This window comes from Leptopilina heterotoma, unplaced genomic scaffold (assembly GCF_015476425.1).
Source record: "Leptopilina heterotoma isolate Lh14 unplaced genomic scaffold, ASM1547642v1 Lhet_27, whole genome shotgun sequence".
Classification (NCBI taxonomy): domain Eukaryota; kingdom Metazoa; phylum Arthropoda; class Insecta; order Hymenoptera; family Figitidae; genus Leptopilina; species Leptopilina heterotoma.
This window is the reverse complement of record NW_025110978.1, coordinates 2,107,192-2,133,766: the sequence shown is the minus strand read 5'-3', so window position 1 is coordinate 2,133,766 and position 26,575 is coordinate 2,107,192. Positions and strand designations below refer to the sequence as shown.

The window sequence follows — 26,575 nt, the reverse complement described above, 5'->3', positions numbered from 1 at the left end:
ATGCTTGTGTGCATCTTTATAAATGGAAACATTAATCAGTCACGTGGAAAAAATTGCAGAGAAGTGCGTGAAAATGGGAGTTAAATTTTATAGATATAAAATATAAAAGAGCACTCATCTTAAAATGCAGAAGTTAAACTATAAAGAGGGGAAAATCTTTCGAAAAATACGGAAAAAATCAGACACTCCTGAGAGAGTAAAATTTCACACTTGGGTTTCATTCTGAAATTTCGAATTTTATCTCAATCTCTGAGTTTGAAAATTTTTTAAAATAATTCTTCTCAATTTTTTTTATTAATATATTTTTATATTCTTTGATATTTGAATCAAATTAATTTTTTTCAGTATAATTGTTAAATATTTTCGATTTTTTATTTTTTTAATACTACTTTATTTTACAATGCTTAACATTAATTAATAATAAACTAATTTACTTACTTTTTAACGAATTAAATTTATAAAAATAAAAAATTCTACCAATTGAAACAGAAGTAAAATTTCAAATAATCGACGAATTGAATGAAAACAGAAATTGTTATTAAAAGAAAAGCTTTTAAACCTTCCACTCTTATTGCAGTGTCAAATAGAAAATTTAATTGTGTCTTTTATTTCTCCATAAATTGAATGGAACATAGTTCGGTTAAATCAAAATCCTTTTTTGTTGTACAGATTTAAGTTCACTTTAAATGAATTTTTTTATTTATTTAAAGAAATAAATAAATAATAAAAAAGTTAATTATTAATTAACTATAATAATTTGAATGTTCTTTCATTCATTCACTTACTGTTCATATTTTCAAAAAATTTATTAAAACACAAAAAAATATAAATACGTTTGAGTGTAGCAAAGATTTTAATCAAAATTCGTTTTATTCAAATAGTTTTCTCGCAGTGTAATTAATTACTTTTTTGCTACCAAATAAGTTATTTTTTCAACTGATTCGCATTCAGATAATACAGTCATTATATTGAATTGAAAAACAAACTTTTTCCCCTGGAAATCAAAGAATCAATCTTCATCATATATAGAGAAGTGAAGTGATAACAATGGTTGAAAGAAACTAATAAAGTATTTCACTCAGTGCCACGGAAGGAAAATTAAATCTGGTGGCCACTCCCCTTCGAGTTTAGTCGTAAAAGGGGTGCATTAACCGAAAAGTTGTAAAAAATAATAGAAAAAGAAGAGAAAATTGAATCAAAGCACGTGTGTGCTATTATATATATATATATATATATATATATATATATATATATATATATATATATATATATATATATATATATATATATATATATATATATATATAAAATGCTTCACCTCAATTTGATTTCCTTGAACTTTATACATGCGTTATTTGCCTCACGTATAAATGTGTAAGTGTAAAAATAAACTGTGATGATATTCAATAAACACCCTTTCATGGATTTCTAACGAGATATGAAGGTCAGAGGGTGGCATAAGAAGATAAAGGGTAATGCAGAAATAATATGACTTTTAACGACACGAGAGTATTTTATACTTTATGCACTTTAATGAAGAAAATACACCAAAACGGGTAGTTAAACTTCAACTAATGAAAATTTTGTAATATTACAAATATTTCGTAGAAATTAAATTTTCTAATATAAATTGCAAATTTTGGGGAAAATTAAATAAAACAAAAAATTAAATTAAAATTATTATTAAAAATTATTATTACATCAGAACTCGAACTAGATCCATAAATCCCGTAATTTGTTTGAACTTCAAAAGGTTTCAATTTGAAATTTTATAAAGTTTCAGTTTTTAATGAATTTAATTAAAAACTTTAATGAACTTGGACTTTTGACAAATTGTAATAATTCAAATTCTTCCGAAATATAATATAATATTAATATATTTAATTAATTATCAAAAATATTGGATTTATAGAAAAATTTTAGTTAAAAACACTTTAAAAGATTGAATTTTTAAGATAAGTTACAATAAATAACTGCCGAAATTCAATTATTTTCAAAACTATAATAAATTTCTTCGCTGTAATTCAATTATGTTCAACATTTTTTAAAAATTCATGCAAAAAATTCAATTATCTTCATAAATAATAAAATTCTTCTCTAAAATTTAATTATTTTCAAAAATTTTAATAAATTTCTTGTCAAAATTTCAATTGTTTTCACAAATTTTCCTCAATTCAATGATTTTCCATATCTACTGTTTTAATAAAATTTTGCAGAAAAATTCAATAATTTAAAAGAAATTTTGATGCAATTCTACGCAAACATTTAATTATTTTTAAAAACATGAAAATTGCCTAAAGGACAATTGCCATATTTTAGGATACTAACTTGCGACTTAATAAAAATCTGAGATTAGATTTGAAAAAGTGATAAAAATAAAAACTGTCGCCTTGAGGGCGCGTTAAACGAAAGTAAATTAGTGCTCAACAGTTTCCCTAGGTGTAACTTTCCCAGATATTAAATATCTCTCTGGAGGGTAATTGTCATTATCCAAAGTGACAGCATTGGACGGTACAAATTACAACACTTGATTTCATTTTTTACCCACTAAAAAACAAATCTCTCTCTCGAGGTCAATTTTGCCTTTTAATATCTTACAGAAATTTTGCAAATTTTACGAAATTTCATATCACCGTATTTTTAGTTTACAATGAATACAGTTTTTTTAAAAGGGAATTTAAAGTTTTAATATTTTCTAATTTGCATGGTTTGAAATTTCTAAATTCGTTGTTTGAAATTTCGATGATTCAAAATTTTGAGGTTTTTTCCGTGAATATTCTTAATTTGAAAAGTCAGATACAATAAAAACAGAAAGAAAATAAATAATAAATAAAAACAACAAAAATATTTTCTTGAACATAAATAAAATGACATGAAAATGCGACTATATTATTTTGGAGTATTATAAATTTAAATTAAAAAAAAAATTAAAAGATCAATACAAAGTGTAGAAAAAAAATTATCAAAAAATGTTGAGGCTAAATTTTTCTTTCCTACTTTAGAATATTGCTAAACTGGATATAAAATGGTTCTCACGCGAGGACAATTATTATCCCTTTGCGTTTTTCTTGATCTTGAGGGAACGCATCCTAACATATTTATATACAGCCGGTTAACGAAGCCTCTCCTTTTCTTGTGAGCTCACAGAGTGAGAGAAAGAGAATACCTCTTCTCTTGTGCGCAAAAGATTTTTTTTTTTATTTTTTTTTCTAAAGAAAGAAAAATTTTTCTCAAGAGCAACCTTAATTCTAAAACGATATAATACTTTGCAATGCAGGCATGTGGATATTGAAAGAAAACCATCGAAGGAGAACCAGATTGTAGAAAAAAAGTTTTTGCAACTAGACTCACTTCTACAAATCACAATAAGCTTCATTACATCTGTCATCATTTTTCATCATACATTTTGTTCTAACAGTTACTGTTGAAAAATTCATATTTCAGGAGAAAATTATTATAAATGTTGAAACCCAACAAAAACATCTTTGATGCAAAAAGTTCCGCCAAGTAAAATTTTTTGCAAATGTCTAAACAATTAGTGAAATAAAAATTAACTATAAAAATTTGAATGTTTCTTTTGTTTTTTGCTATCTTTAGATAGATTGTATATTATATTATTATGTTATAATTATTTTTATTTTATAATTAATTAAAAATTGTAAGGCTGCGTCTACAATAGAAAAAATAATGTTTAGGAAATTGTGTAATATATAGTGTAATTCCCCCTGACAGTTGTCAATGCCAAAAACAATACACATTACACTACAAATTACACATTATTTTTTTCTATTGTAGACGCAGCCTAATGAAAAATAGAAATTATCAGAATTTTTTGTCACTTCTTTTCATTAAAAGATTAAAATTTTGTTAAATTTTATGTTTTGTCAAATTGAAATTATGCAGATTTTTGTTCTTTTTATTACTTCTAAACAAAATTAGAAAATTGTTAAACAACTGTGATTAAGAGATAGAAGATTTATTTATTTTGCATTATTTTTGCTTATGAAACACAGTTTTTTTAACAAAATTATTATTTTGTTTTAGAAAAAGAAGAAAAATATTTGCACAATTCTTCTTTTTAATCTTATTTTTGGAACAGGATTTTTCACAGGAATTAAGACATTTAAAAATTTTAAATTCACATCTTTTTAAAATTAAACAACTTATAAAAGTATTTCTTCATGTTTTCTAATAGATTAAAGATGGCCGAGAGATAAAATCATTATTTTATATTATAAGAATATTGTTACCGTAACTTCATCAAAATTATTTTCATCATTTTAATTCAATTATTATTTTTTAAAATTTTAAATTATTTTTTATGAAAATAATAATTGAATTCGTGTGAAATTTTTATTATTTATTGAAACAATTAAATGTTTGCATACAATTCTATTAATAATTTTTTAAAATAATAAATTCTTTTTGGGAAATTTTATTGAAACAGTAGATATTGAAAATCATTGAAATTAGAAAAATTTTTGAAAATAATATATTGAAATTAGGACAAGAATTTTTTTTTACATTTATGAAAATAATTGAACTTTGGAGAAAAATTTTGTTATTTATAAAGATAATTGGGATTTTTACAAAAATGTTTTCAAATTTTTAACATAGTTGAATTTTATAAGAAGAATTTTAATTTTTTTGAAAATAATTGAATTCTTGTGGAAATTTTATTATTTATGAAAATAATAAAATGTTTGCATACAACTCTATTAATAATTTTTTAAAATAATAAATTCTGTTTGGGAAATTTTATTAAAATAGTAGATATTGAAAATCATTGAAATTAAACAAATTTTTCTCTACATTTGTCTAAATGGCAAAAAATACAATGTTTTGTGGAAAAATGTTAATATTTCAAAAATATTAAAATTTTATTATTGTATTTTTTTATTTATTATATTTATTTAGTCTAACGGGAATATTTTTAGCCTAATGGGAATACTTTTATTATAAGTGGAATACTTTTCAATAATTGAAATAATTTTAGTCTAACTGGAATATTTTGTCCAAAAATTGTAAATGAAATTTCCAGAATAACTTTTAGTATTTCCAAAGAAAATTTCTGTATAAAAATAAAAAAAAGTTAAAAGAAAACTACAAACATAAATACTTCTTTAATCAAAAAAATTGTTTGAAGTTAGAAAGCAGAAGAATAGTTCAGACAGTTTTATATGCAGGGAAGATTCAAAAATATTCTTTTGATGAAATTGAATAAATTTCTAAACGAAAAATTGAGATTTAAAATAAAATACATATTCAACAATAAACTGAGAATATAGCATTTCAACGAATATAATCTAACTTATGGTCTAAATTCCCAAAGTTGAAAGTCCTTATAAATCCGGAATACGTACAAATATTTGTAAACCTTAATCTACTCGAGTGAAGCTTTATTCAAGTGAACTCATTCGCGTAATCCACAGTCCCCATATCTGAAAAATCTTATTCGAAAATATTTTTCTGTTAAAGGAAGATCGCATGAATTGTCCTCTGTGTATATATATATATTCTATATATTGTACATATAAGGGACACATGTGAATGGGGTCTGTATTTTGTTATGTCAGATTGTGCAGGTTTTTTCTTCTTTTTTTTAATGTTTGCTTGCTCTATGTATTTTTCAGGTCACACGAGCGAGGGTGGTTGTTGCAAGAAATACGTTGTTCTATGTTGCCTCTGCGGTGGATTGAGTGCTACGGTTGGAAGCCTCTTTCTGACAATACATGTGGTCATATCTGCCAATACAGCGAGTCTCGCTCTCTTTGAAACTGTGCCCTCTTACATTCCCGGAACCATGGTAAGTCAAAAAATCATTTTTCCTCTTTTTCAAAATTTAATATTAGGTATCCTCGGAATAATTCGATGAATGAAAACTTGCATTTCACATTCGAACCCTTAGAGTGTTTACTTTCACGAAAGGAACGAAAATTGAAATGTTTTTGGAATAAATGCTGCTCTCTAAATTTAAATTAATGAAAAAGTTATCCAGTAATTCAAATTAGTGAAAATTTCCACTAATTCTTAGAGTAAAATTTTACTATTTCATTTTGCAGTTTTTAAATTTATATATTTACAGGGTTGCCACAAAAATTATTTTATATTATTCTTCCCTGCTCTTTTTCTGATTTCCAGACAAAATTTTCACTTTTTCCCTGACCTTAAAGAATATTCTGATTCACTCCAAAAATTATTAGATACGCTCAAACAAATGTTCTATTACATTTATTTACTAATTTCTTTAAATGTAAAATTATTCGAAAACATCAATAAATTCATTTTTAAATAAATATTTAATCTTTATTATTTTTCAATAGGAATTACGATTTTTAAAAATTGCAAATTCAAACCTTTTTTGAAATTCGACAACTTATAATAATTAAAGATGACCGAATAATAAAATAATCATTTTATATTATAAGAATATTGTTACTCTAAATTCTTCAAAATTATTTCCATCATTTCAATTCAACTATTATTTTCTACAATTTTTAAGTAAAATTCTTTTGTAAATCAATTATTTTTAATAATTTTTTCTAATAATTTCAAAACAAAATTCAATTAAACTTTTTCAGACAAATTAATTCTACAGAATTGTTTGTGAAAAGAAAGAAAAAGTCCAATTTTCAATTACTTTTAAATTTTTAATTGAAACCTTTCCAAAATTCAATTATTTCTAAAAAATTCATGCTTTATAATGATGTTAATATTCAATATTATAATCTACATTTTTTATTGAAATTAATTTTTAAATCAATTTTTATTAGAAAATTCCACGAGAATTCAATTCTTTAAATACAAAAATAAATAATTTATTGAATAACTGAATGTTTCTCTCTGAATGTTTCTGAATTTTTAAGAATAGTTACATTTTTCGAGGAATTCAATTAAAATCATATAAAAAATAATTGATATTCTGCGATGAGTTTTATTATTTATGGAAATAATTGAATTTCTATGATAAGAATTTTATTATATCTTTAAGAATAATTGAATACCTGTAAAAAATTGTGTTATTTATGAAATTAATTGAATTATTGCAAAGAAATTTAGAAAAAATTTATAAATAAATTTAATTTCTGTGAAATTTTTATTATTTATGAGAATAATTAAATGTTAATTAAATGTTAATAATTAAACTGCAAATAATTTCAAAAAAGATTCAATTAAACTTTCTCAAAAAAATTAATTTTGTAAGTTAAAAGTATGAAAAATCAGATTCTCAAAGATTTTAATTTGAAACCTTTTCAAAATTCAATTATTTTTATAAATTCATGCTATAATGCTTTTAATATTCAATTATTATCAAAAACTTTAATTGTATTTAATTTTGAAGTGAATTTTTAATAAATAGAAAATTCTACGAGAAATCAATTATTTAATTAAAAAAATAAATAATTTATTGAATAATGGAATGTTTCTTAAAACTGATTTCTCATAAAGAATATTATTAACAAATTTTTAAATTGATAAATTCTTTTGACGAATTTTAATAACAATTTTAAGAATTATTACATTTTTCTAGAAATTCGATAAAAATTGTATTAAAAATTATTGAAATTCTGCGATGAGTTTTATTATTTATGAAAATAATTGAATTCCTAAAAAGAATTTTATTATTTATGGAAAAAATTGAATTCCTGTAAAAAATGTTTTTATATATGAAAATAATTGAATTGTTACAAAGAAATTTATAAAAAATTTCTAAATAATGGAATTCCTGTAGAATTTTTATTATTTATTAGAATAATTGAAATTTCACCAAGAATTTTATTAAATTTTTTTTTTAATAATTGAATTCTTTTGGGAAATTTTATTACAATAGTACCTACATATTAAAAATCATTGAATTGAGGAAAATTTTTGAAAATATAATTGAAATTTTTTCAAGAATTTTATTAACATTTTTGAAAATAATTGTATTTTAGAGAAGAATTTTGTTATTTGTAAATATAATTGAATTTTTTGCGAGAATTTTTAACAATGTTTGAACATAATTGAATTTTTGCAAAGAATTTTATTCTATACTTTTGAAAATAATTGTATTTCGGCAGTTATTTGTAACTTCTCCAAAATTCAATTTTTTTTTAGTGTTTTTAATTAAAATTCTTCTATAAATCTATTATTTTTAATAATTAAGTAAATTTGTAGGTATTAATAAATGTAACTAATTTCAGAAGATTTGAATTATTAAAATTTTTCAAAAATCTAAGTTATTTAAAATTTTAAATTATATTCATTCAAAATTGAATCTTTATAAAATTTCGAATAACCTTTTGAAGTTCATCTATTTATGAAAATTGTAAACGCAACTCTTTTATAATTCAATTAATTTTGAAATATTTAAGTGAAATTATTCATTAATTAGTTTATAAGTAATAATTTTATGACAATTCTTCAATAATTAAGTTATTTAAAAAGAAATTATTGACAGAAATAGAAAAATTGAAGGTTTTGTACCAGAATTCGTGGTAATTTCATAGTTTATGAATTCAAAAAGTTTAATTTTTTTCAGTATTTTTAATAAAAATCCCTGACTTTTCCCTGGCCTGTGGAAACCCTGATTTAAACGATTTAAACAAAAAGGGAAAACATGCTATAGTAGTGGAGCATTTAAGAATTAGATCTTATATTAACCTTTTTTCTTGAAATAAAAAATGACTACTTTTTTTAAGCACATTATCAATTAACCCTTTCGTGCCCCCGAAAAACTCAGCCAGTGAATTTTATTGAAACTTATTACTCAGGGGTTTCTTGGGCCACTGATTACGAACCTAAAGTCAAATTCTCAAAATTTTGAAAATTCAAAATGTCGGATCCAATATGGCGGACATTTTTTTCAAAATTGCTCAAATTTGTATAGAATTTGTTACTCGGGGATTTTCAGGGTCACTGATTACGAATCTAAAGTCAGATTTTCAAAATTCAAAATGGCAACCCTGAAAAACCCCGAAAACCTCTGAGTAAGAAGTTGTAAGCGAATTTAAGCAAATTTTGAAAAATTAAATTTTGCTATTTTTTGAACGATATTCTATCTATTGTTTATAATAATTATAATAGTTTATATGTTATTTTCTATTTTTTATATTTTTAGTAGTTACGTTGGTGATTAAAAAAAGCTATATTAATTTTTTATTGGTTTAAAATTATAAGAGTTTTATTAAATTTTGTAAGTGATACATATATGCACCGGAGGCGCGAAAGGGTTAAAGAAGTTATTCAGAATTAAAAATCATATAAGTTTGTTAATAATGCTTGAATATTTAATAAAATAAAAGCATTTTAGTGAAAAATCATAAAAGCTTTGCAGAAGTCGGACACTTTTTTCTATAAACGAACACCTGTCCATTATATTCTTAATAGTAATTATCACAATACGTTATTATTTATGCATTTGACAAAAACCATGGAAGTGCTCGACTAATATCTGCAATAACCCTATTTCGTTTAAATAAATATTTCGTTAAATAGAAATTCAATTTTATTTCATAAAGAAAAGAAAGGAATTTCCTTTTTATTTTTGCGCAAAAAAACAGAAAAATGTTGAAAGCAATATTTCTCGATTACAGTTAATTCTTATGGGGCTATTCACGATGCTATTGGCAAGGCGGAAGCACCGATACGGACTCCTGGTAAGTCCATTCATAAATTCGTTTAAACATGTCCCCGAGAGTTTTTATCATTTTTTGCGGTCCGAGTTGTAAAGACACGTTTTAAAACGTTTCAGATGAAGGTTTGCGGTTCCGTTGCAGTTGTGTGTGCACTCGTCTGCGTTCTCGTCACCGTCACAACCACCGTGGTACACATGTCGAGGCTACAGGGTTTACGAGAGTGTACCTACACTGCCAGGGCAAAGTAAGTGCCATTTTTATTGAAATTTTTTTTTCTAAATCCCAGTCGCCTTTCATATATTCATTTACAATTCTATTTCGATTTTTACTACTCGAAAATAATCCACATTTCACTATTTACATTATTTAATATTCATTCGTTTTTCGTTAGAATTCCGAATCAAGAATTTTTTACTTTTAAAACAAAAATAGTGTTGTGAGGAAAATTTTGATTCGAATTTTTTTTAGAAAAATTGCAGACTACAAAAAAAGATACAAAATATACCAATAATACTTGTAATTCAATCCAAATTTGGTATTTTCAAATAAATTTTTGTCTGCGTGGCTTTAGAGACTACAATAGAAAAATAAAATTCAATATTAACGGCTAACTTTAGATACCTATATGTATAAAAAAGTTATACAAAAAAATAAAACAAAAGTTTGAACAGAATAAAAATTTTTTTTTACTAAAACATTTTTCCTATTAACTGGACTTTAATTAAAAACATATTTTTAATTTCTTTTACTTCTATTATTTTTTTTCAATATAAAAATGATGGAGTTTCTAATTAGAGTTGAAAACTATGTCTCGATTTAATATCAGCATCGCTGAAATATTGAATATCCGATAATTAAACCGGCTCGCTTACAATATCGCGATATATACACGTTAAATTTCGCGAATCTTCCATTTTCTTTTGTTTTAGAGGTAAATTGACCTCAAGGAAAAATAAAAAATTGGTTATCGAATGACTGGATATTATATATATGTAGAGTTGATAATATATAGATATACACATGGGGTGCATTATTACATCCTGTATTATTATTCGATTTCAAAATTAATACACTATATTTCACTTCTCTCTGAATATATAATCAATTATTATCATTTTCCACTAATTAATTGTCTGATTTCAATTATTGTCAATGGCTCTACAATCTGTATTAGCATTTATTGTCATTATCCGTATTAAAATTTCCATTCAGTATTAGAAAAAAAATAAAAAAATAATTTCCTTTTTAAAACATTCGAATTTATTCGTCTCAATTATTATTTAATTTCTCATATTTAACTGCAAAATTATCAAACAAAAAAGTAATTATGCATTAAAAGGAAAAATATTTATTCTCTCAAGAAAAAATATAAAAGAAAACTTTTATGGGCATAATTACAGCAGGATTGCCAAAAAAAATTTTATTGTTTTTCCCTGACTTCCTGAAAAAATTTTGACTTTTTCCCTGACCCAAAAGAATATTCTGATTCACTCTAAAAATTATTAGCAGGGTGACTTTACATGTCAGTAAAGTCAGTAAAGTCAGGGAAATGTCAGGGAAAAAAATATTTTGTCAGTAAAGTCAGGGAAATGTCAGGAAAAATTTTTTTGTCAGGGCAATTAAAGAAATTAAGACGGTCATGCAATACATTTTTTGCTCTAAACAAAAAAATTTGTGTCAGGGAAATTCGTTGTTATGTCAGTAAAATGTCAGGGAAATTGATAAAGTCAATCTTGCGGCCACCCTGATTAGATACTCATAAAATGTTCTATTACATTTAGTTACGAATTTCTTTAATTGTAAAATTATTCGAAAACATAAATTACTTACTTTTTAAATATATATTTAATCATTTCAATTCAATTATTATTTTCTGCAATTTTTAACTAAAATTCTTCTTTCATTCAATTATTTTAAATAAATTTTGAAAAAGTTCATTGATCCAAAATTTTAACTGAAATTCATTTTTAAATCAATTTTAATTTAAAAATTCTAATAGAATTCAATTATTTTAATACAAAAATAAATAATTTATTGAATACTTGAATTTTTCTTAAAATTCAATTCTTTCGACGAATTTTAATAAAATTTTTAAGAACAATTACATTTTTCAAAAAATTCGATTAAAATATTGTATTAAAAATAATTGAAATTCTGCGATGTGTTTTATTATTTTTAAAAATAATATTAAATTTCTAAAAATAATTTTATTATTTACGAAAATAATTGAATTATTTACGAAAATAATTGAATTATTGCAAAGAAATTTACTATTTATGAAAATAATTGAATTATTGCAAAGAAATTTCTAAAAAATTTGTAAATAATTGAATTCCTGTGAATTTTTATTATTTATGAAAATAATTAAAATTTTACCAAGAATTTTATTTATTTATTTATTTATTTTTTTAATTATTTAAAAAATTTTTTTTAAATAATTGAATTTATTTGGAAAATTTTATTCCAATCATATGTAGATATTGAAATCATAATTCTATAACTAAATCAAATTTTATTAGAAAATTCTACGGAAATTCAATTATGTATTTGAATACAAAAATAATTAATTTATTGAATAATTAAATGTTTCTTAAAATTGATTTCTTTCTACGAATTTTTATAAAAATTTTAGAACAATTTCATTTATTGCGGAATTTAATTAAAATTGTATGAAAAATAATTGTAATTCTGCGATGAGTTTTATTATAAATGTAAATAATTGAATTCCTGTAAAAATTTTTATTATTTATAAAAATAATATAATTATTCTGAAGCAATTTATTAAAAATTTGTAAATATTTCAATTCCTGTGAAATTTTTATTATTTATGAGAATGTTTGCGTAGAATTTAAACAACATTTTTTTAGTAATTGAATTCATTTAGAAAATTTTATTTAAATAGTTGATATTAAAAATCATTCAATTGAGCAAAATTTTTAAACATAATTGAAATTCTGCCAAGAATTTTATTAATTATAAAAATAATTGAAATTTTAACGGGAATTTAAAAAATTTTTTGAATATAATTGAATTTGTACGTAAAATGTTATTACTTTTGAAAATAATTAAATTTCTTCAAGCATTTGTAACTTCTCCAAAATTCAATTTTATTAGTGTTTTTAGCTAAAATTCTTCAGCTATAAATCTATTATTTTTAATAATTAATTAAATATACCTACATTAAGAAATTTAACTAGGTAATTTCAGAAGGATTTAAATTATTAACATTTTTCAAAAATTTAAGTTCTTTAAAATTTCGAATTAAATTAAATTAAATTTATTTATGAAAATTGTAAGCTCAGCTCTTTTTAAACCCAATTAATAGTTTATAAGGCAAACAAAAAAGTCGTCAAAATTCAAAATTTTCTTATGCATTTTAAAAATTTAATTGTTTTCCATTACGATTAAAAAAAGTCCCTGACTTTTCTCTGATTTTTCCCTGACCTGTGGCAACCCTGACAATGTTCGAGGATAGTCCTCTAAAATAAAGAATTTATTTTGCTTTTGGTACGACAAATAAGAGGAAAAGTTGCATTGAAAATAGAAAATTCTCGAGAATAAAGATTTTTCTTTTTCTGAATAAATGAAAGAAACTTTTGAAGAGGAAATAAAAAATTTCAAATCTCCCACAAAGAATTTCAAGTAGGCGAATAATAAATATTTATGCAATTTTTCTACTTTTTTTCCACAGAACGTGTACATGTAATGGTGCAAATTCACAAAATCGAGGCGATCCCGACGTTACGTTTGAGGCAACACCACATTGCGAGGTAGTGCAGGGGACATTATATTCTTGTTTGAGAGCCTTATTTGGAACGTCGGTTGCTGGAATTCTAGTGTGCATATTTTCATGTATGCTATTATACCAATTATTGAGTCACGAGAAAAAGAAGATGTACTGGGAACAACTTGAACTCAGATGCAGATCGCTTTATGGTCAAGGGGGAGCAGTAAGAACTGTTACTGGATCTTGTGGATGTTGTAGCGATTGCGGTGGAACAAGTCCCTGGTGGGCCCAAACTCCAGGAAATTTGTACACACCAAATCCCGACATGGCGCCTTCCAGGTAATTATCAACAAAATTTCTTCTTTGTACAACAACTTTTGCATAATACACGAATCTTCGTGTATAGCTTCACTCTGTGCTCACTTTTCATTCCCAACTGTTCCCTCCAATAATTACAGACCTCGGACGAGTGAAAGTATTTAAAAATACGGACTCTACCGACCAAAAATGAAAAATTAATGACCAATTACTGACAAAAATATAACTAGTCCGAGTCAAATAAGAGATCATTTTACTTACAACTATAGATTAAACTTTTTCATAACTATAAAACATGAAACAGACTCGGAGTGATCGACTTCTTCATGTTTTATAATAATTAAAGATGACCGAGTGATAAAATCATTTTTTTAAATTATAAGAATATTGTTACTCTAACTTCTTCAAAATTATTTTCATCATTTCAATTCGATTATTATTTTCTAGAATTTTCAACTAAAATTCTTCTTTAAAAATCAATTTAATCAATTCTTAATAACTAGTAAATGTTATACGCACTGGCGCGCAGAACGTGATCTTCAACTTATTATTCTTATGCAAATTACAAAATTTTTTATTTTCAAATATAAATTTTTAAATAATTTCATAATCAAAATTTTAAAAATTCACTTATTTAAGTACAAAATTAATTATTATTGTCTATATTTTCAAAAATTTTAATATAATTCTTCGCAAAAATTCACTTATTTTTACATAAATAATAACATTCTTCTAAAGAATTCAATTATTTTTATAAATATAGTAAAATTTTTTGCAATAATTCAATTATTTTTAACAAAATTTTGATAAAATTTTAGAAAAGAATTCAATTATTTTCTAAAATTTTAATAAATCCTTCTAAACAATTAAATTATTTTTTTAAATATAGTAAAATTTTTTGCAATAATTCAATTATTTTTAACAAAATTATAATAAAATTTCAGAAAAGAATTCAATTATTTTCTAAAATTTTAATAAATCCTTCTAAACAATTCAATTATTTTTATAAATGTAATAAATTCTTCGAAACAATTCAATTATTTTTATAAATTGTAAAATTCTTCGCAAGAATTCAATTAATTTTATAAATAGTAAAATTCTTTGCAGGAATTCAATTATTTTCAAAAATTTCCATAAAATTCAATTTCAACGAGAATTTAAAATTCTCTAAAAAATAATTCAATTATTCTCAAAATATTTTTAAAAAATTCTATATAGAAATTAAATTACTTTCAATGCAATTTTTAAATATATTCGTCAAAAAAATTGAAAGAATTCAATTATTCTCAAAAAATAATAAAATTCTTGTGATGAATTCAATTATTTTGAATATACTTAATTTTAATAAAATCCTTTAATGAAATTCAATTATTTTCGAAACAACTTTAATTGAATTTCTCGAAAAAATTTCTTTATTTTTAAATATTTCTATAAAATTTTTCATAACAATTTAATTATTTCTTAAAATTTTAATAAATTCTTCGAAACAATTCAACTATTTTTATAAATAGTATAATTCTTCGCAATAATTCAATTATTTTTATAAATAGTAAAATCCTTTGCCGGAATTCAATTATTTTCAAAACAATTTTAATTGAATTCCTCGGATGAATTCAAATATTTATAAATATTTCCATAAATTTCAATTATTTTCTGAAATTTTAATAAATTCTTCGAAACAATTCAACTATTTTTATAAATAGTAAAATTCTTCGCAAGAATTCAATTATTTTCAATTCAATTTTAATAAAATTCTTCTTTATAAAATTCAATTGCTTTCAAAATTTTCAATTAAAATTATTAAAGAAACTCCATTAGTTTAAAAAAATTCAAAGAAATTCTTTGAAGGAATTCTATTATTCTATTAGGAATTTCTATTATTAAATTTTTTGATAAAATTCTTTGCAACAATTCGATGATTTTCAATACATTAATTTAAAAATTGAAAATATTTGAAAAGAAAAATTATAAAAAAGTTAAGAAACAAAAAAGCAAACAACAACAATCATTTTATTATATTTATGAAAATAATTGAATTATTGCGAAGAAATTTATAAAAAATTTTGTAAATAATTAAATTCCTATGGAATTTTTATTATTTTATAAAAATAATTAAATGTTTGCGTAGAATTTTATTAATATTTTTTAAAATAATTGAATTCTTTTGGAAAAATTTTATTAAAATAGTAGATATTGAAAATCATTGAATTGAGAAATATTTTTGAAAATAATTGAATTTCGGAGAAGAATTTATTTTATTACTTATTTATAAAGATAATTTAAATTTTGACAAGAATTTTTAAATATTTTTTAACATAATTGAATTTCTGCGAAGAATTTTATTAGTTTTGAAAATAATTGAATTTCTGCAATCATTTGTAATTTCTCTAAAATTCTCCAAAATAATATCGTACAATTTACGAACTGTTTGTCCTTTTTCAATCAAATTCTGGACTTTACGGACCTTTTTTTTTTTTAAAAAAAACTGACTTTTACGGACTTCAAGCAAATTTACAGACCTAATTCGGGCTCTGTATTTAATAACTTTAAAAATTATTTTCAAAAATTCAAAAAATATTTAATTTTAGATTTACAATCATTAAAAAATAATTTTAAAAAATCTGTGAGAAGGTTGAAAACTATATTCGAAATTAGAATCTTTTTCTTTTTAATGATTCCTGGGTAAGGTATGATGCACTCGATTAATGTATGGCATTTAATTAAAAGTGACATTCCCGGGGACTTGAAGAAAAGCGCAAGTGCCGCTTGTGTCTTCCTTTTTTTCCCAACAATCTTTTTAATTCAGAGACTCAATGTCATGGAAGAAAGGTGCCGCTGATATATATTTTGCAGCCTGTGGTATTCATATATTTTCATAATCTCTCTGTGCGATTATGCGGCGCTGGGAGTACAAAAATTCTCCTTCTCGCATTTCATTTTCCTTTTGAATAAGAGAAGAAAAAAAAACAACGCAAAAAAATAGTGGAATCGCAAGTTCTTCTCTAAAAGCATCATTTTCCACTCGAGTGTGTTACGTAAATAAACCCGATTTTTAGTTCTCTATTACCATTTTTTTCGGACCTAATATTCTCTTGAACCGCAAATGATGATTTAATACCAAAAATCATTTCTAAATTGAAGCTAATTTTTTAGTGTAATTTTTTAGTTAAAAAAAACTAGAAATGAAATGAAAAAATAAAATATTTCTTTTTTTGCAGAAGATGGCGACTGCCCTGGAGTCGTTCTCGAGGTCCAGCTCCGAGTCCAGATTCAAATTATGGATTTCACGCGCAAGCAATGCAGGCGGAATCCAATGTTGAAAATGCAAATGGACCGTACAGCGTTTTGAATTCACAATCAAGTGGACCGTACACGGTTTTAAATGGCCAAAATGTCCAATATCCGGCAAGTACAGCCTCTTATAGTGTTTTGGAGGCTCCAGTGCCACTTTGGGGTCCCCCACCGCCCTACAGTGATCCCAATAGTCCTGCGAGGAGGCCTCAAGTACCAGAATCGAGGCCCAGGTTATCTAAGAGAATGGACAACTACGAGAGCAATGAAGGTAACTAACTATTTTTATTCTCGTCTCCAAAATGAAAATGCTCCTTTGAAGTTTTAAACGTTTCTATCAATCATAATCATAAATTCTATAAAATAAGTTTAAGGTCTTTATTAATTAAATTATATATGGCTTTAGAAATTTATTTATTTATTATTCTATGAAATAAAAATATTAAAATAAATAAAAATTAAATAATTCAAAATTCTTCGCTATTAAATTTTCCTGCAATAAAAACTACTGATTAAAATTTCTCCCTTTTGGAATTGAGAAATAGTTTTTATTAAAATTATTTAATTATTAATTAAATAATAAAATAGTTTTATTTAAATTTATTTAAAAGTGTAAGGTTATAGTTTCTTGTCAAGTCAATTATTTATTTATAAATATTATTATTAGTTTTATTTATAATTAAGACTATCGAGTGATAAAGTCAGAAAATTACAGTTTTAATTAAAATAATGAAATATAATTTTAATATAAACTATTTCACAATTAATTTCAAAAGAGGGAAATTTTGACTCAGCACATTTTTTATTGCACGAAACTTTACAGCGGTGAATTTTAATTTTATAATTTTTATTTATTTTACGACATTTTTTTAAATCGTAAATTGAGAAAAATTCACGATTACTAAATTTTTCATTTTCTTGAAAAGTAATTTTAATAGAAACTTTTCTCTATAACCTATTTTTTATTTGACAAAATCTCTGATTAACTGCTTTTTTATTTAAAAGTAAATTAACTGTAAACATTTAGCCAATTTTACTTGGTAGAAATTTTTATTAGTCGCGCAAAGAAATAAGAAAATTCGTCAAAATATATAAAACTGCCAAATAAAAATTCTGCTGAATAAAAAATTAATTAAATAAAAATTTTGTTTAAGAAAAATTTAAAGGAATAAGAGATAATAATATTATTAATAATAATAACAATAATAACATTAATAATAATAAATAAGGTAAAATTATAATTAAAATAAACTTTGCTAAACTGAAAATTCAGTTAAATGAAAATTTTTTGGTAAATATAAATTATGTTAGACAGAAATTTAGTAAAATAAAAATTCTTTAAATCGAAAATTTTGTTCAAATTAAATGTCTATTAATTATATAAATTCTGCTAAATGTAAATTTTGCTAATGTCAATTTTACTAAATAAAAAATTTATCAAGTGAATCTTTTATCTAAGCAAAAATTGAAATAAATAGGAAAAGTTTTGTTTAATTAGAATAAATTTTGTTAAATTGAAAATTCTGCTAAATATGGAACATTATTTTTTTTATATGGGTGATTCTCCGCGTAGCGCACAATTTAATGTCCCTCATGTTTTTAAAGAAATCAGTTTCATATATCTAATAAATTCAACGTGGATAACTTATTTCCATGATAACAAATAAAAGTCTGTAGCCGTTTTCATTTAAAAGTTTATGATTTTACTTAAAAATCTGTTTTAAGGTGCCAAAACGTCATGGTCTAATCAGTCCCCACTACCATTTCATAAATAAAATGTTATTTTTTTAGTAAAATATAATAATAAATATAATGAATATTGACATTTTCTTATTGTCTAAGTTAGTAGAATTGAGAAAAACAAAACACTTGTGGAAAAAAAATTTATTTTTTAATATTTTTGTAAAAATTTCTTGTCCCCCATTTTCGCGTCATGGTCTAATCACTTAGTAAAATTGAATAATTTACATAAAGAATCAAACCGAAAAATTACTTAACATTAATAAAAAGCATTAATAAACTCTCCTAAGTAAATTGCTAAAAAATAAATTAATTAAAAATTTTTTTATTCTGTTTTATATGTGTTATAAGCATGAAAGTTGCACAAGGAATCACAGAATCGTCATGGTCTAATCATCACATATTTGCAATAAAATGAATAATTATTTATATTTTACCTCAAAACAAGTTTAGTAGTATAAAGTAAGTGAAAACAAAAGACGTGGAAAAAAAGAATTTTGGAAATCGATAATAATTTGTTTAAAAAATTAGTTTAGCGTCATGGTCTAAGCACTTTTTCATAGTAAGGCTTTTCTGTATTGAACTGTGTCACTGAAGCACTCATAAGTGTAACGAAGATTTTAATTTCAGGTAAATAATGAGTAATCAAATTAATTTCTATAAATTACAGCATAAATTTCTATAAATTACTGCAGAAATTTCCATATATTTCCACATATTTCCGAAATTTTTTTTCTTAATTACTAATTTTGCAACAATTTACTGTTCATTGCCGCACAACTTTCTATAAATTTCCATAAATTACCAAATTCAAAATTTTTAATAATAATTTAAACTTTACATATTTTTATGAATTATCGCGAAAATTTCCATAAATTTTTATAAATTACCATAAATTTCCATAAATTACCGAAATAATAATTTTTAAATTACGCTATAATATTGTTTAAATTACCGCAAAATTTTTTTTGACAGAACCTGTCCAAACAGTGAATTTGTTAATTACTATACTTGTTTACAACAAAAATTATAAACAATTTTTTCGGCCCGCTATGGATTTTTCTTTCTGGAGCCTTTATCTTCAAAAAAATATATTAATAATAATCATAACGATAAAATTTTTTTTTTAAATTTCATAAACCAAACCGTGCGCTACGCGGAGAATCACCCATATAAATTATCTTAAACAGAAATTTAATTGAATAGAAATTCTTTAAAGTGATTTTTTTGTTCAAATATAAATTATCTGTTGAATGTAAATTCTATTAAAAATAAATTTTGCTAAATGCAAATTTGGCTAAATGTCAATTTTAGTAAATACAAAATTGCCAAGTGAAACTTTTATCTAAGCAAAAACTGAACAAAAGGGGAAAAATTTAGTTTAATTAGAAAAAATTTTGCTAAATTAGGCATTCTGATAAGTAGAATATTTTTGTTAAGTATAAATTATGTTAGACAAAGCTTTAGTTTAAATAGAAATTCTCTGAAGTGAAAATTTTGTTCAAATAAAAATTTGTCAAGTAAAAATGTTATTTAATATCTAAGAAAAATTCTACTAAATGAGTAAAAATCTATTTTAATCACAATAAATTATGTTAAATTGCAAATTTTACTAAATGTCAATTTTTTTAAAAACGTAAATTATGTTAAACGAAGTTTTAGCTAAATAGAAATTCTTTATAGTAAAAAATTTTCGTTGAATATAGATTCTATTACATTTAAATTCTACTAAAATGTAAATTTTGCTAAATAAAAGTTGAATTAAATAAAAAATTCAGTTAAACAGAAATTGATAAATAAAAAATAAATAATAAGATTAATAATAACTCTCGTTTAAAACTTCAGGAACATAATAACAATTTCCATAAACTTAGTACTCTAAAATTTATATTCTGAATTTATTTATTTTCAGTTAATTATATTCGTCTATGCCAGTCACCGTTTATATAAACTATATCAATCCATTCTTCCGATTCACTAATTTCACATTAAACATCAAATGAATTAATAATTATATTGAATATTAATTAATAATTAAACGTTAATAATATGTATATATATATATATATATATATATATATATTAGTTATTCGTAAAATAAAATAATGAATTATTGATAACTATCTAGATAAAATTGATCATATAAAAAAGAAACTTAAAAATCAGTTTCATGGATCCTTTAAATTTAAAAATTATTTATAATGAAAAATTTTATTCATAATTTATCATTTACTACAATACTAATTATTAAGAATTAGTCACAATTTTTAAAAAGAATAATAGCAATAATAGTAATAATAGTATAATATGTAGTAATAATAATAAACATAATAATTTTATTTTTATTTACAAGTTTAACGGTTTATATAATAATAATAATAATAATAATAATAATAATAATAAATTCACTGAACAAAAATTTTTTATTAATAACCGATAACTTGTCTATTAACAAATAAATATTTACTTGAACAAAATAATTTTTATCCAACTCAAATAAATTATTGTATTTGAACAACAATTTCAGTTTTAGAGGCAATTACCAAATAAAAGCCAATTTATTAAAAAAAATCAATTTACCAAATAAAAATTTTTTGGTAAAAATAAATATTTATTTAATAATATACAGCTAGTCCCATAATTATAATCAAATAATTTTTTTTCAGTGCAACAATAATAAAATAATTCATAATAATAATAATATTAATAATAATAAAAATCCAAAATGAAAGGTCCAAATCCAAAAGGTCCAATAATTAGAAAGTCCAAAATACAAAAAGTCCAATAATTAGAAGGTCCAAAAGGTCCAAAAGGTTCAAAAAGTCCAAAATAAAAATTGTCCAATATTGAAAAGTCCAAAAAATATAGGGTGATTGTGCGTATTACTATACGTGTTTCAAAATCAGCCACGTTTAAAAAATCATTTGAAGCTTTTAATATCTTAATTTTTTTTTCTAAATTTTTTTTACTGAGTAGTTAATCTTTCTTAGAACTAAAAAAAAGTCTTTGGGTCATAAAAATAATTTAATTTGTATTAAAAAAAAGTGCACAAGTGTAAATTACTACGAATTTGCTTAAAATACTACGCGTGCACTCGTAGAAATACGCACAATCACCCTAAAGTCCAATAAAATTTTATTTTATTTCAGTGGGAAACAAATTGTTTATTCCACTTTCTTTTATTTTACATAAAGTTGTTTCTTGTGTAACCTTGGTTTCATAGTTTCAGTGTTTTGTATCATTTGACATGTGAATTCTCGTCGTGGTATCAATCGAAATTTTTTGTGTTTCAATTTCAATCTTAATTTTGTTGTGAATTTATTGTCAATATTAAATTTATTTAAAAAATGGATAACGTAGCCGCGGAAATTATGTTAATGGGAAAAACGCGTTATTTACATGTCGATGGGTTTTTGAACACCACCCAAGTAGCACATAATATTACAGCAATATTATTACATTACAATATTAATTATTATTACAATAAATAATATTAATAATTGTAATATTATTACAATTATTATTACAATATTAATAATATTACAATTACAATATTATTACAGCAATATTGAGAACACTGCCTTAACATTACCAATATTGCCTCAATGTTGCTGGAATGTTCCCAACATTACGTGCTACTGGGGCAAACATTCGTCGGTGTGAAATATTGTGAAATATTTGAAAATAATGTATACTTCAATAACATTGGCTAAATATCAATCAACAACAACTTTGTTGATTAATTTTAAATTAAATTTTTAGTTTTGGACTTTTGGATCTTTTGGACTTTTTAGATGTTGGACTTTTCAGATTTTAGATTTTTCAATCTTTGGACTTTTTGTCCTATGGACCTTTCGGTTTGGATAATCTGTCTTGGACATTTTATTTTGGACCTTTTTTACTGCTACCCCTAAAATTCATGATAAATTATAAATAAATTTCAAAAAATATTCAATATTAGTATTAATATTAATTAATCAATGTTAGTAAATATTTCCAATTCAAATAACTTTATACATCTTCTGAAAAGTAAAGAATTTCGCATTTCGTCAATATTATTAACAAGTAATTATATTTGAAATTGAATAAAAAAAATGTCGGTGACTGGCTTTCATAAAACTAATACTACAGCAAAAGAAAACCAAACATTTTTCGTTGCTGTCAGATTATAGACCACGAGTAACGAAACGACCATCGGACAATTACGAAAATACCGAGGAGATTTCTAACAGCACTGATCCAGAGGGTGGAAATGAGGGCACAGTTAAAAGCAGACGATTGAGAAAACCACTGAAGGGAGTCGAAAACGGAGCCTTTCAACAGGAACCAAATCCAGCTCCAAAGCAATCCGAAAGTGAATTATACTTTGGGGATGTTTCTTCTTGTTGTGGACCAGAAAGTAGCTTTTACGATCTTGCCGTTGACAAAGATGGTCAGTTCCATAAATCTTCTTACACTTCTTTTCTATAAGTATAAATCGAAATATCTCCTTTCAAAAAATCTCTTTTCAATTTCACTTTCAATATCTTTCGATTTTCTTAAAATAAAAATCAATTGATAAACAATTTTTACTTCTACAGTGAACCCTTTCGGAATGCAACTCGCCTTTTTAAATTTTATTACAGTAAACAATCCTTGACAAATTGTTTTATAATTTATTTTTTACACTAATATTAAAATTAGTAAATATTTTTAATAATTTAAATTTAAAATGTCGGTTTGATTAGAAGACTTGATTTTGGTTTTATAATTTATTTTTTACACTAATTAAAATTAGTAAATATTTTTAATAATTTAAATTTAAAATCTCGGATTGATTAGAAGACTTGATTTTGATATTTTAACTTTTTTAAAGATAAAAGTCTACCTGGTATTTTTCAGCAAATAACTCAAAATAATTAAAATACATTATAAAAAACGAATTTTTGGAAAATTTTAAATACAAATGAATTGTGAATTTCGAAAAGTTCCCAAATTGGATTTGGAAAAGTTTTTAAGCGGGTTAAAATTTTATAAATTTTCAAAAACAGTTTAATTAACTGAAAATATAACTTCAATATTTTGAAACTAAATTATTTTTCCAATGTCTAATATAATATATTTCTATTCTATAATAAAAATCGAAAATAAAAAAAAATTAATTAATTTTGTTCGTTTAAACTTTCAACATTCAGAATTTCAGGTTTTCGAAATTCTCTTTGATAATTTTTTAAACGAAGAGAAAAGAAATGTTAAATTTTCTAAAAGTATTTTTCAATTTGGAGGGAAAGTGCGCAACAAAGCAAAATTTTGATATACGAACTACAAAACTTAAAAAAAAATTACATAAAATTTTCTATAGTTACATCAAACATAAAAAACAATTTAATAAAAGTGTAAAATAAACTATTGTAAATTTCATACAAGATTTATTAAACTTTAGAATTTTTTTTATTCCAAAATTTCCCTTTGTCGCATTTTCTCCCCAAATTGTAAAATACTTTTATAAAATTGAATATTTATTTTCTCTCCGTGATAATAGTTTTTCCTTTTATCTTTTACTCTCTGTATAGTCGGCATTTTTTCTACAGTTTGTAATAAAACTTTTATTCAAACTCTGCTTTTATTTAAAATTTTAATGAATTTTTCTCCTAACTGAGCAAATTCATTATTTAAATTTTTTAAAAATAAATAACACAGAAAATAAAATATGACTTTTGCAAAATTAAAATATTTTCTTTTCCGAATATTTCAAAAATATAACTCGGAGATGAAACAAGTCTATACAAAAACCGCAATAATTTTTCTTTTTAACAAAATTTTAGAAAAAAAATATAAAGAGAGTTTTAAGTTGCAAAAAATTAAGAAAATTTTGTAAAGTTTAAGAAACAACAAAATAACTATTTTTTTCAAGATCCTAATTCCATTATTTTCTAGAATTTTTAACTAAAATTCTTAGCTCCAAATGAATTATTATAAATGATTTTTTAAAAAGTTCTTGAAAAATTCAATTTTATGAAATTTCAATTATTCAAAAACTTTTCAATTAAATATGGTATTCAAAAATTCAAGTAATTTAAAAAAAATTTGAATAAAAATTGTTCAAAAAACTGACTTTTTCGGATTTTTTAATTAAAGTTTTTTAAAATTCTAAGTTTCTGAAACTTTAATTTGACACTTTTTGAAATTCAATTATTTCTAAAAACTTTAAACGCAACTCTAGTACGATTAAATTATTTTTGGACTTTTTAAGTAAAGTTGTTAAATAATTAGGTAAATTATACACAAGTCTATTAAAATTAAATTATTCTTGAAATTTTTAAGTAAAATTATCGAGGTACAAAATCAATTATTTTAAATAATTTTTGAAAAAGTTCTTGAAAAATTCAATTATTCAAGGAAAAAAGTTGTCGTAAAATATTTCTGAAATCCACATATTTACAATTCAATTTTATGAAATTTCAATTATTCAAAAAATTTTCAATTAAAAATCTATTAAAAAATTCGAGTAATTTAAAAAAAATTAATTGAAAAATAAATTTAAAACTAAGAAAAATTTTTTTAAAAAATTGAATTAAAATTGTTTAAGAAGCTAACTTTTTAGGATTTTTCAGTTAAAGTTTTTTAAAATTCAAATTTTCTAAAACTTTAAGGTACTGTCACAGCTCGCTACTGCCTGCGCAGGCAGCAGCGAGCTGTGGCAGTACCTTAAATTTGGAACTTTCTGAAATTAAATTATTTATAAAAATTGTAAACAGGGGCCATCCACATATTACGTCACACTATTTCTGGCCATTTTTGACCCCCCCCCCGTCCCCCATGTCACACTCTATTACATACATTAGCGCCATTTTCTCTACAGGGTGTCACAAATTGTTTGACCCCCCCCTCCCCCCTTAAAGTGTGACGTAATATGTGGATGGCCCCACACAACTCAAGTAAAATTTAATTATTTTTGGAATATTTATGTAAAATTGTCAAATAATTAGGTAAAATTATTAAAACATTAAATTCTAATTCAAATTTTCTAAAACTTTAATTCGAAATCTTAAAATTCAATTAATCATAAAAAATTGTAAACGCAAATCTACTAAAATTCAATTATTTTTGGAACCTTTTAAGTAAAACTATTTACTAAATAATTTTAAGATTGTTCTTCAAAAATTAGATTATTTAAAATAAATTTAATTTCTAATGAACTTCCTAATTGCATCGACTTTTTTGATAACAATTTTACTAGATTCACCACATTATTACGTAAAAATATACTAAAACCATTGTAGTAGGGTCGGCTTAGTTAATATAAATTAGATAAGTTACTTGTATGTTACAAGATTATGTAACTTTTAGTTTTATGAATACTTATGTATGAAAGGGCAAGACCCGTTTATAATAAAATGAAAGGAAATGAATATGAAATAATTATTCTTTAAAGTTAAATTCTTATTATTATTATTCTTTATGATTTCAAACTTTATAAGACAAAAAAAGCAAAAAATTTCAAGAAGAATTAAATCTTTTTAATATTTTCAAGGACTGCTGGACACAACAATTTTTTATTTTTTTATCAATTCTAGAAATTTAATATTTTTTCAGTACTTTTTATAAAATTCCCTGATCTGTGTCAACCCTGTAAATGTAAATTTTGCTAAATGTACATAAATATTTCCTATTGTAAATTCTCTAAATGTAAATTTTGTCTAATGCAACTTCTGCTTAATGTAAATATTCCAAAGTAAAAATTTTTTCTTCTACATAACTAAACAGATTTTTTAATTTACATAAAAAAAAACAATTTTTGTAAGTTTTTCTTTAAAATAAAATGGAAAAGTGAAGAATATGAACGATTTTAGGTGATTTAGTGGTTTTCATTAATTGATGGCTATAAAAAGAGATAAAAGAG

General features: G+C 23.0%; 1 protein-coding gene across 2 annotated transcripts in view; it reads left to right on the top strand.

Moving 5' to 3' along the window:
• The window catches only part of LOC122503703, a 63,806-nt gene that overhangs the window by 34,728 nt on the left and 2,503 nt on the right, over positions 1–26,575 (top strand). For both annotated transcript variants that reach the window (XM_043614350.1, XM_043614349.1), the window contains 6 exons: positions 5,634–5,806; positions 9,576–9,638; positions 9,734–9,861; positions 13,309–13,683; positions 16,881–17,224; positions 22,859–23,125. In XM_043614350.1, the coding sequence (XP_043470285.1) occupies positions 5,634–5,806; positions 9,576–9,638; positions 9,734–9,861; positions 13,309–13,683; positions 16,881–17,224; positions 22,859–23,125 (1,350 nt within the window). The remainder of the gene's footprint in view (positions 1–5,633; positions 5,807–9,575; positions 9,639–9,733; positions 9,862–13,308; positions 13,684–16,880; positions 17,225–22,858; positions 23,126–26,575) is intronic.